This window comes from Amblyraja radiata, chromosome 7, assembly GCF_010909765.2.
Source record: "Amblyraja radiata isolate CabotCenter1 chromosome 7, sAmbRad1.1.pri, whole genome shotgun sequence".
NCBI lineage: Eukaryota > Metazoa > Chordata > Chondrichthyes > Rajiformes > Rajidae > Amblyraja > Amblyraja radiata.
Window position 1 is genome coordinate 61,658,764 of NC_045962.1, and position 13,106 is coordinate 61,671,869.

Below are 13,106 nucleotides of genomic sequence, written 5' to 3' on the forward strand. Positions count from 1 at the left end.
TTCAAGGCAAGACCCTTCTGCAGCAGTCTGAATAAGGGTCCCAAACTAAAATATCACCAATCCATGTTATTCTGAGGTGCTGCCTGACCCGCCATGCTACTCCCCGTGTCTTTTATTATCTGTGTCTTTTATTTTCCACGGGTTCTAATACAAGGGCAGGTGCAATGGTAAAAGTGCCTTTTAGCACTTTGGGGTCCGATCCCGACTATGGCTGCTGTCTGTATGGAGTTCAAGAGTCAAGTCGAGTCAAGAGAGTTTATTGTCATGTGTCCTAGATAGGACAATGCAATTCTTGCTTGCTGCAGCAAAACAGAATAGTTTATAGGTTTGTAGGGTTTGTAGGTTAATTGGCTTGGTATAAGTGTAAATAAGCGAGTTCGGTATTCCGAAAAACACAAGGAGTCATGGGATTTGTCAAAGGTCGAACGCTATAAATAGAAATCGAATGAAGTTCCGTGGATTCAGTATAGTTTGGGTCCGATTTTTGTGTCTTTTTTCAGGAGATCGGGGTGGGGGGGGGGGGGGGGGAGACCCGCAAGCGCTGCCGAACCACCACTGGACCGTCCCAGTCCGTTCCCCCCCCCTCCCCACTCCGGGGCGGTCGGTGATGTCCGGACCGACAGTACACCGGCCTCCAGGCCCAGCGCGTAGATGCGCCAATCCCAGCTCACCTCCACCTCCACCGCTTGGCCAACCGACAGCTCGGACCGACAACACCAGCAGACCCAGATCCACAGCAAGCCCAACCTCACTCCAACTCCAGAGGAACCCGCTCCCCGATGGGTCGCTATGGCGACAAGTGCCAGTCCGCCCACGGCCTCAGCCGCTACCCCAAGTACAAGCCATACCTTGCACACCACCGGCTTCTGCCCCTACGGTACCTGCTGCCACTTCATCCACAATCCCAAGGAGGAGCGAAAGCCCCGGCCTCGCCTGCGCGCCAGCCTGGGCTCAGCCTCCTCCAGCCCGGCACTAGACTGGGCCACGCTGCTGGCGGCCTTCAGCCCCGACCTGGAGTTGGAGCTGGCCCAGACTTGGGGCAGGGGAGAGGGAGGAAGTTGCTGCTGCCGCCAGCACCACCATCACCAACTGTACCCGCAGCTCCAGCGGGCGCCCGGCTGCCCATGGCCAGCAGGAGCCTGTCCGCAGACTCTCTCTCCAACCAGGACGACTCCAGCAGCAACGGCTCCGAGTCGCCCGTCTTCGAGAAGGGCCGGTGGCTGCACATCTCGGTGTCGGACTGAGGGGATGAAGGTCGAGGTGGAGGGCTGCCGGCCAACCCAGCGAGACAGGCAGAGCCGAGCTGGAGCCAGCGGCTGCAAGTCCGGAGCCGCCCCGCCAGCCCAGGGCCACGCCGGACAGGGACGGGACACCGGGGAGGGGACGGGTACGGCCCAACAACAACTCAACAGCACCCGCAGCGACGGAGAGCCGACCCAGACCGGACGAAACGCAAGCCTGCACACAATGCAGCACCACCTTTGCCAAGAATGTTTTATAGCGAGTGACCTAGGACCTGGACATGCGCAGTCGGAATACCGAACTCGCTTATTGTCCCTAATGCATGTAGGATAGTATTAATGTGTGGGATTGCTGGTCGTGCAGACTTGGTGGGCCTAAGGGCCTGTTTCTGCGCTGTATCTCTAAACTAAACTAAAATAATTATGATCAAAAAGTGTTTATTAATCAGAATGCTTTATTGTCATTACATGTGTCACATACAACGAGATTACTGTGTCTCTCCATTTAAAAGAACTTCATTCATATACTCATACTTTTTATACTCCCTCCCTCCCCAAACCCACCCATGGATTCACATTTACATAAATTAACACTGTCTCCCACCCCCCCTCCTTCCCCATAACCTGCTCCCGAGACAGAGTTCAGTTCCAAGATTGCTGATGGGTAAAAGCTGTTCTTGAGTGGCAGTGCGTGACTTTAGCGACCTGTACCTTTTTCCTGAGGGCAGCAGTGTGAAAAGGTGGTGACAAGGATGTGTAATGTCTTTCACGATATTACAGGTCCTGCTGCGGCATCTGGAGTGGTAAATGTCCTCCAGAGGGGGCAGGGGGAGTCCAATGATACCCTGGGCAGTTTTTATCACCCTCTGGAGAGCTGCTGAACAGTTCCCAAACCAGGCAGTTATGCAGTAAGTCAGTATGCTTTCTACCGAACAGCGGTAGAAAGACTCCAGCAGTTTAGCAGACAGATGGGCCTTCCTCAGTGTTCTGAGGAAGTAAAGTCTCTGTTGCGCCTTTTTTACAACTACAGCAGAGTTCACAGACCATTTAAGATCCTCACTGATTGATACAGTTATTGATGCAATCTGAAAGAACTAGTCAGGGTAAAATTCCTAATTGATATTTTCATACTAATTTGAGATTGTCATTGTTACGAATGAAAACATTTATGGCTTTAGTTCGGGCAGATTCCACCAAGAAAATTATAAAATTATAAAAGTAATTGTAAATGTCATATCTAACAACATTTGCAATAACTAAAGCAAATTAGCCAGGAAGGTGTCTTGCAAACTTGACAATATTTTTTATTGACTTCAGGCACTCAAACGTGTTGCTATTCCTAATCTAGGTGTCACCAGTTAAGGTCGTGATAGCAAAACATTGAGAAAGCCAAAGTTTGTCTTACTCCAGCTTAACTGGGGTAACTATTCATTGTATGGCTGTTCATTGCACCTGCAAAGCTCCAAAAAAATAACTAATAAATATGGGATGCATGATTGCAAAAATTTAATATTCAAATCTTTCATGCAAGAAACATAAACAATACGCACATCGTATGACTGATGTAGTTTAGCACATAAGATAAAGTATACTTGGTTTCCTTTCAAAACCACACAAACCCCAGTTGTCGTCACTTAGCTCAAAACAGATTCACTGTGCAACAGTTGATCAGAAACAGAATGAAATCCACGGCTTAAAAAAAAAACATCCATGGAATCGGGCCAATGTCAGGGCAAAAGAGTGGCACAGCTGGCAGTGCTGTTGCCCCATAGCGCCAGAGACCCAGGTACGGTCCTGACTTTTAGGTGCTGCCTGAGTGGAGTTTGCAATGTTCTCCCTGGGATCTCATGGGCTTCCACCCAGTGCTCTGGTTTCCTCACACATTCCAAAGACCTTGTTGGTAATTGTCCTCTGTAAAATGCACCTAATTTGTCGTGCCTCAATTACTTCAATCAAAACCACCATTAATTGCAGGTTCTTAAGTTAGTGGTGAGCTACTACTTGAACCATTGCAATCTACTGATAACAAAAACAGAAACAAAATATTAATTCAAGCCTTAAAGTGATAGTAATGTGGTGCACTCACAGTATTGTCACAATGTGACTTGAATATTTAATATATTTTTGGACATGAAGCTCAGGTAAACTGGTCTCAACACAAATCTACAGAAATCCATATGCTCATGTAGTCTAGGCCTTAATTACTGCTTGGCAAACTAATTCTTAAAAACATTTTTCAAAATTGAGATTTTACTTTTTAAGCGTTTATTTACAACAGTTCAGTTTTCTGCTTCAGTCACACAAGTTCCACGTTTTATTTATCAGTGCGTACTTGGTGTGCACTCAGTGAACTACATATGAATTACAAATCTTATTAGTTTCTTGGTTCCTAGTTTGCGAATTTTGGTTTAATGTGATCGGTTGTTTTCAGCAAGCTCAATGATAGCATAAATGCTGGATGCCTACGATGCATTAGAAATAGTTATAGTCATTCTGGACAGAAACAGGCACTCCACCAATTCTACGATGACCCTCAAGAACCCATTATTATCTGGCAAAAAGAAAAACAGGAGGCTAATTGGAAACAAAAGCCTTCACAGATTAGCTAAAATAAAAAGTGAACATAGTTCCTTACAGATTGAAAAATGGAGAAATTGGGGGACAAAGAAATTGAAGATTAATTAAACAAATCTTCTGCACCTGTCTTTAAAGATATTCCAGGAAACTTCCCAAAAGAGTAGCGCTGTACAATCTCCAGTAAATCAGATGCTGAAAGAAATTAGTTATAGAGTGTTGGAGCCATAGAGCGATAGAGTGTGGAAACAGCCCCTTCGGCCCACTCACCCAATATGTGCCAGCAACACTAGTCCCACACTGGTCTGTAAATACAGAGGAGAAATACACAATGACGTTGCCCATCTCCTGTGGCTCCACACAGGGTTGACTGCTTTGATTCCTGCTTGGCAAGGTGGGGTCGAGGTTAGGTTTTTTTCAGGAGGGGCTGGACCACCGCATGCTTGAAGCAGGTAGGAACAGTGCCAGTGGCCAGAGAACTGTTGAAGATGACGAGGATGCTGGGACCGGCTATTGTAATGACATCCTTCAGAAGGGCAGAGGGACCAACGTCGAGGGGGCAGGTAGTAGGTTTCATGGTGGCGACCAGTTTTACAAGGGATGGTAGAGTAACGGGTTGGAAACAGTCTAATTTTGAAGACCAGACCAATGAGACAGCCAGGTCACGGATAGGATGGGAAATATTCGATCTGATGTTCTTAACTTTGCTGGTGAAAAATGTAGTAAATTCCTCGCACTTAACAGGGGACCGAGTTAAGCTGGTGCTGGGGGCAGGACATATGATAGAGGTGATGGTACTAAAAAGTACCTTGAATTCTACTCCTATCACTTATGACCTAATGACAACCCCCACTTGTGCCATCCACTCCTTCCTGATTTCTTATCATAGACATTCCCTTTGCTCTCTCCAACCACCACTTTCCTTCAACTTAAAACATATTTGAGCTTTGAGTTTTCTGAAATGTCATCAATCTCCATTTCGCTCCCCACAAATGCTGCTGGATTTTCTGAGTATTTAGAGCCATTGCGTCATACAGCACAAAAACAGTCCCTTTGGTCCAACTTGCCTATGCTGACGAAGGTCGCCATCTACGCAGGTCCCAATTTCCCGCGTGGGCCCATATCCCTCTAAACCATTCCTTTTGATGTATCTGTCCAAATGTCTTTTAATTGTGTAATAGTATCTGGCTCAACTGCCTCCTCTAGCAGATCGTTCCATATACCCATCACCATGTCCAGCACTTTTTATTTACATTTCTGGCATCTGCATTTTCTTGTCTTTTATGTTTCCTTGAACCATGTGCAACTGTCAACTCATTGATCTTCCATATTCATTTATCCTACTAATATTCTGCAAACCTTGGCTGCATTCTTCTCATAGCTTATATTGCCTAGCACCCAAACTTGTACCTATTACATTTAATCGTCTCATCCAGATAATTGTAGAATATGAACCTCTGTGGCTCCAAATCAGATCCCTTACTATCTGAAGATTATTGCCTCTCAATCCGTAAATGAATGCTGTTTATTTCTATTATTTTCTGTTCTTAAACTAATGAGTAACCTACACCAATACAGTGCACTTTAATCATCTTATCAAAAGCTTTCTGAAAGTCTAAATACACCACAACACTCCTTAAAGACGTCAATGGGTGTCATTTATGTCTATATGGATGCTGACAACCACAACATGCCAATAAAACCATCTCTGGAATATCCTGTAAGACATAGAAACATAGAAAATAGGTGCAGGAGTAGGCCATTTGGCCCTTCGAGCCTGCACCGCCATTCAATATGATCATGGCTGATCATCCAACTCAGTATCCTGTACCTGCCTTCTCTCCATACCCCCTGATCCCTTTAGCCACAAGGGCCACATCTAACTCCCTCTTAAATATAGCCAATGAACTGTGGCCTCAACTACCTTCTGTGGCAGAAAATCCCAGAGATTCGCCACTCTCTGCGTGAAAAATGTTTTTCTCATCTTGGTCCTAAAAGATTTCCCCCTTATCCTTAAACTGTGACCCCTTGTTCTGGACTTCCCCAACATCGGGAACAATCTTCCTGCATCTAGCCTGTCCAGCCCCTTAAGAATTTTGTACGTTTCTATAAGATCCCCCCCTCAATCTTCTAAATTCTAGCGAGTACAAGCCGAGTCTATCCAGTCTTTCTTCATATGAAAGTCCTGCCATCCCAGGAATCAGTCTGGTGAACCTTCTCCGTACTCCCTCTACGGCAAGAATGTCTTTCCTCAGATTAGGAGACCAAAACTGTGCGAAACAGGCCCGTCGGCCCACCGGGTCCGCGCCGACCAGCGATCCCCGCACACTAACACTATCCCACACACACACACACACACACACAGGGACCAATTTTTACATTTATACTAAGCCAATTAACCTACAAACCCACACGTCTTTGGAGTGTGGGAGGAAACCGAAGATCTCGGAGAAAACCCGCGCGGGTCACGGGGAGAACGTGCAAACTCCGCACAGACAGCACCTGTGGTCGGGATCGATGCAGCACCCGTATGGGAAGATACTGAAGATAGATAATAGACAATAGGTGCAGGAGCAGGCCATTGGGAAACAGCAGGTATATTGGGTTTAAATGGATGTTCTTTGAAAGAATGAGTGGAGCACCCATTTGCTGAATGGTTCCTTCCATGCAATGTAATGATTCTACATAACTACAGGTGATAAGTTCTAGTTCAGAGTTCAGAATTCGAGACTTTGGAACTATTTACACCAAGTAGACAATAAAGAAAAATCAGTGATTTTTAGATTACGAAATATTTTGATAAGGCAAAGGCTGCTTACTTTTATTTAGAAATGGGAAGTGCCTATCAATTTACAATAAAAGCTGGAAATGTGTTCTTTTTGGTGACCTATTTTGTAGAAGGTGCTTCATGGTGGGTGGGTTGTTTAGGAAGAATTATTATTTTTCTGCCATTTTTGTTGTTTTTGACAAAGAGATTCCTGGTTCCAGATGCTCTTTACTCCATTTTGATTAGTCACAGGCCAGAGATTCCTGTTGGTGCGGATATTTTGCTTGCTGCTTCTCTCTTACGTTTTAGACCTTCAGCAGAAACGCCATATGCTCTGAAGGCTGTTATTTTTTCACTGACACAAGGCCTTTTGAACATTTTGTCAGTATGAGCTGGCTGGGAAGACTAAACCAATGATGTTCTGCGAGGTAAGACAGAGCCTCAGCTGATGAGTTCCTTAAATGTTCAAAACTCACTGACTGTCTTCCTGTCTTCAATGAGTCTACTCTCTTCTTGGCTTTCAGCGGGGAAGATCTTGATTGTTTGGGTTTTACATGATATTGATAACTCTGAAGGATCCATACATTTTGAGAAAGGTAGATTACTGTTGAATCTCCTTTACTCTTTCAAACCATCTGTTTCTTTAGCTTTGGAGTAGCTTGCTCAAGGAAAAATAAAAGCCCATCTGGAGGACTATTGAAGGTGCCAACCTAATTGTGGTTAATTAACTCCTGGAGTTTCTGGTCATCACCAAATAAGTCCTGGTACTTTCTTTCAGAGTTGCCGAGAGTCTCTTCACAATTCTAACTCTACTGGGCAGACCAAACGCTATGGGCACCCTGCTTGTTGGAAGTTGTCAGGTTACTTCTGAGGCACTGAGTGAGAAGTGCTTTTCTTGTAGGCTACATCATTTGAGACCTTATAACAGTTGTTCTTTGAAAAGTCTATACTCAGATAACTGAGAAAATTCACACTGTAAATATTTTATACCAACAAAGTTAACCGTTCATTGATTTACTGATGCCACGAATTATGTGGGAACTCTGTTCATATAAACCAGTCACTGATTGATTGAAAGGTACAGTATGGAAACAGACCCTCTAGCCTACCGAGTCCATGCCAACTGTAATGTATTCATGCATATTCATGTATATGTTAATGAGTTGGTGTTCGATATAAGCAGGGAATGTTGGGTAATAAACCCCTCACTCGTGATCCAGGCAACCTGCCTGTAAGTTGTTATTCATTCTGCCTTCCGGAATATAACACCAACCATCGATCACCCATTTACACTTGTTCTGTTATTCCACTTTTGCATCCACTCCATACACGCTAGCGGCACTTTACAGAGGCCAATTATCTACAAACCCGTACGTCTTTGGGATGAGAGGGTAAACTGGAGCACCTGAAGGAAACCCACATGGTCACAGGGAGAATGTACAAACTCACATCGATAGCAACCGACGTCAGGATTGAGACCTGGGCGTTGGCCATGTGAGGCAGTAGCTCTACCGGCTGTGCAACTGTGCTGCCCTGGTTGCACCCTGTGGACTACTAGGCAAGTTAGGTAAGTTAAAAGGCAGCAAGAAAAAATATCTATTATTACTTATGTGAGCAAATATTAAGAAGGCTGTTGAACAATGCAGCTCGCAACTTACCCGTAGATCAATTATCCGATTATCAAGTCTTGTATCTTGGTTGACAGTGGCCCGTCCTTCCTATATAGAAATATTAAAATACATATTAAATGATCAATGGTATCAATAAGCATATCAACTGAATCTTATTTCCACTTGTCTAATGTTATACAAGTAAAAGGGAATATTTTAACAGAAACTAAAGGCCAATTCTGTTTGCCCCATTCCCAAAATTCTAAATGCTTACAATATTTAGATATTGTGGACAATTGCTTATTAGATAAGCTATTTGATATTGCTTACAATAATTAGATATCAAATTAAAATTAAAAAATTGGCCAATCCCAATTGGTCAAATGATGAAAGCTACAAAGTGCTGGAGTAACGCAGCTGGTCAGGCAGCATCTCTGGAGAACATGGTTTGGTGATGTTTCGGGTTGGGACCCTTCTTCACACTGGTTTATTTTTGATTAAATTATTTCAAAATGGTTCTAAATGGTTTCCTTGTTTCTAAATTATGAAAACTATGGTCAAGACTTTCCTGTTGTCACCTATTGAAATGAATGATTATTATTATTACAGTTATTATCAAAGAACAACCCATTAGTTCAGTGCGTGAGAAAGATAATAATAATGACAGAGGAAACACCTAATCAATTTCCTGCATCCAGTATGATGGGAAAATATGAGCAGAAAAAGGCAGCACTGTTTTAACAACAATCTGCATCTTATCACAGTTCTGCAGTATCACAAATCAAATACCATTTTATCTTTTAAGAGGCCACGTAAGGCTGTTTTTAATGAGTTTAATCAAGCTTCTATAACTCAGATGTATTATCCCAGATTTTTGTCTGTCTTCTATGTTATGCCAATAAGCCAAGTGACAAAAATCAAATATGCTACTATTTGAATATTATTTTTGTTACTTTTACTGAGACCATTTCTATTTTATAATTGAACGTCACAAACATTCAAACTTGATGAAATGTAATAAATATTAATAATAAAAATATGATACATGTACTTGGAGCTCTAAAAGTAATTTATATTGAAGTCTCAGTGAAGAATTGTTTATAACATTACTGTTTTGTTGCAATTCTCGTTGATAAGTAACTTCTCTCATCAATTTCCCAATAAAGTCAAAATTAACATACCAAATACATCAGTTTTAATAGTGATAAATTATGAATGGTTAAAAATGTGTTTACCACAAATGTACAGGTACTGTAAAATGCTATCAAAGATAATGTATAATTTACTTCTTAAGGATCTAATGTTAGAACAGAGTCTAATTATTAGTGTCAATCTCAGCGAGAACATTTAAAACTGTCTTGGTGAAATATTCAACTTAAGTTACTGTATTAAGATTTTTTGGTGTGAATTACAAATTTAGTGAGCTTATATAATTTAGAATTGTTAGCAAATTATTATTTTTAGTCACATTTATAAAGACATGGTTCTGGTGACTGCATCAGAGCAAAGATGAGAGAAAAACATGAATTATTGTGAACAGTAAGCAGATCAGATAGCATTTGTGTAAACAATAAACTTTAAGATCAAAGACTGTCAGAATTGGGAAATTGAAAAAGGCAAATAAATTTAAAGTTGCAGAGGATATGGGGGGGGGGGGGGGGGAATGTAAAGGACGGAGAGAATATATGTGAAAGGATGGCCAACAGATTGATAGAGTAATGAAAAGAGAGAAAGGGGGGGGGGGAGGGGAACACAGACATTCAAATCTATTTGAACAATTAAATCTAGCAAACATATGTGCAAACTGAGTTTAACTTGTTGAAATAAATGGAATGCATTTGTTACATTTTAAATAAATATATCCAAGCAAAGTGAAGAAAATTACAATGCTCGGAGAACTGTGTGGCACTCAGTGGGTGCTAAATCATAAACTACAGCACCAACGTGTATAGAGAATAGAACAGACTTGCCTCATCGCCCGTCTCAGGTCGCACTGCATCATCCAGCTGCAGAGGAAGGCGTGGTTCAGCTGCACTTACAACAAAGATCTGAAAGTAAATGATGAACATTAGGATAGCAATAAAATGACAGCATGAACAGATAGATAAATAAATAGAGATAGATCTTCAAATAAAAGATCTCGGGTACAACAAATTGAATTGTACACTAAATAGTATTGTGATTTCCAAATATATATCCCTGAAAACAGATGAATCAACATTAAGCAGCTCTGATATATTTTCTATAAACCAATATGGAGAATTTCTGGGATATTTAGTTCAACGTACAGCATGTTAATTAAAAAACAACATTAAGGCAGAAAAAATGTCCCCTTTTCAGTCCTTTCTACTTTCCTGCAGAACTCAAAAATGTAATTACTTATACTGCCAATTTCCATCTTACCCTCATCTTCCCAGGATCCATTTCTAAAGAAAACATCCATATAAATCCCCTTCATGTCCTTCCCTTTCTGGATCTTTCTCTACATCCAAGGCTGTGGCAAACATCCATTACAAGCTCAGACCCACACAAACATCTTGACTATACCTATTCCCACTTTTACCTCCTGCAAGGACTCCATTGCATTCTACTAGTTGCTCCATGTCCTTATCTACATCAATGATCAGACTTTCAACACGGATTATGCGAGGTATTATCCTTCTTCCTTAATTGTGAATTCCTCTCTACTATAGTCGACAGGGCCATGAAGGCATTTTATGCAATTTCCTGCACCCTTGCTCACACCTCCCTGCTCCATTCAAAAGTACACAATTCCCTTGGCTGGCCTTCACTTTCCACGCATCCAGCTTCCAAATTCAACAGGTCCATACTGACCTTTCTATCCTAGGTTTCCTCCATTGCCAGAGTGAGGCAACACTAAAACTGGAGGAACGGCACCTCAATTCTGCTTGTGTAGCTTACAACCGAATGGTGTGAACATTTAATTCTCCAATTTAAACACCTGATTTTATCCTAACATTCCCTGCAGTTGGTGCGGATCCTTTTCCCTCCTACAAGGTGAGATTCCCTCAGGAGCCCACACTTCCGCCCATATCCCAAAAATGTACTGGTTGGCGAGTTAACTGGCTACTGGAAATTACCCCACGTGCAGATGGGTGGAAGGAAAAACAGGATGGAGTTGACAGTCATGAGAGAGAAATAAATTGCATGGAAATCAGAGGGGAATGGGATTGCTCTGAGAGCTGGCATAAAAATCAATGGGCTCAACAGCCACCTTCCAAGTCAGAAGATAATCTGAAAACCTACAAGAAAGGGAACTGAGTTAAGCACTCAGGTTAATGACCTTACCTGAGAATTGTTCTTACTTGAATTGTGTATTTGAATGTTTCAAGAGTTACTTTTATTTGAAGAAGGGAACTTTTACTTGAAGAATGTACATGTCTTTTATAATGTCTTTTATAATGTTATCACCACATAAAACTAGATTATTAGACAGCAGCTAACTCAGTAAACAACACATCTTACAGCTTCGCATGGTACTTACTTTCTCAATGTGGAGCTCAACATCACGCTGGGAACAGCTTTCTATTTTCTGATTCACCTTCCGAACATAACCTTCTACGTCCACAATACTCTCTTTGTTAATGCTAACAGATAGAATAAAGTACTATGATTTAGCAGAGCATTTCCAATCTGTATAATAGAACATTATAGCATGTACAGCACAGGAACAGGCCATTTACCCGCAATGTCTGTGCCTAACATGATGCCAAGATCAACTCTTATTTGCCTGTGCATAATCCATATCCCCCCATACCCTGCATATCCACATGCCTTTCTAAAAGCCTCTTAGACGCTCAGAGCGTCCTTAAGAGCATCCATGTTTTCTTTCCTTACTTGTGGGTCCATGCCCCTATTCCACGTAAATAGGTATTTGGGGTAATTTTCTATTGTTAATTAAAGCTGTGATGGAAAAAAAAATCAGGGTGGTTAGAAGACAAAATCATTTTCATTGGCACCTAATGAATTCCATTAATTGAAGCTGCCAAAGGCAGCAGCCATTCAGGCTTACATATGAAGTAGAGTTCAATTACATCAGTGGCATGGAACGGTGAAGCATGTTACATTATATATATACAATTGTATCTTTAATAGGAGAATTATTCACTAATACAATATTAGTGAGAGTCATAATTATGTAAATAAAACAGAAATTGGCAGAAATGTCAGTGTCATAGAGTTGCAGTGTCATATGGAAATAGACCCTTTGACCCAACTTGACCAAATTATCCACCTAATCTAGTTCCGTTTGCCTGCATTTGGTTCATGGTCCTCTTAATCTTTCCTATCCCTGTTTGAATTTCATATAAACCTTGCAATTGTAGAATGAAACATCTTTCATCTTATTTGGAACAAATGTTGATAGTTTAATATCATGGTTTCAAGGTTTAGGGATAGAAAGGAGGATGGGCAGGAGAGACCAATAAGGAAAGCCCATGATACCATAGAAGCAAGTGGAATTGAAACCAAAAAGCGTTGCAATGTGATAAATAATGAAATAAAAGATTTATCTAGAGGTGCAGCAAGCAGAATCGTTACATGAGATTATATGGAAATGTCTGATACAAAAGTGGGTGGTTTTGCAGATAGTGAAGATGGTTGTGACAAATTACTGCAGGATCAAGATCGATTGGCCAGGTGGGCTGAGGAATGGTTGATGGAATTTAATAGCGAGATATGTGAGGTGTGGCATTTTGGGAAGCCTAACATGGGCTGGACCTACACGGTGAATGGTAGGGGTCTGGGGAGTGTTGTAGAGCAGAGGGATCTAGGAGTGCAGGTGCATGGTTCCTTGAAGGTGGAGTCGCAGGTAGGTAGGGTGGTCAAAAAGGAATCTGACACATTGGCCTTCATCAGTCGGATTATCGAGTATCGAAGTTGGGAGGTCACATT

At 41.9% G+C, this 13,106-nt stretch overlaps 1 protein-coding gene across 1 annotated transcript in view; it reads right to left on the bottom strand.

The window, feature by feature from the left end:
• The window catches only part of dars1 (aspartyl-tRNA synthetase 1), a 49,350-nt gene that overhangs the window by 16,573 nt on the left and 19,671 nt on the right, over positions 1-13,106 (bottom strand). The window contains exons 7-9 of the mRNA XM_033024683.1: positions 11,698-11,800; positions 10,163-10,240; positions 8,241-8,300 (exon numbers count right to left, since the gene is read on the bottom strand). Coding sequence (XP_032880574.1) covers positions 8,241-8,300; positions 10,163-10,240; positions 11,698-11,800 — 241 coding nt within the window. The remainder of the gene's footprint in view (positions 1-8,240; positions 8,301-10,162; positions 10,241-11,697; positions 11,801-13,106) is intronic.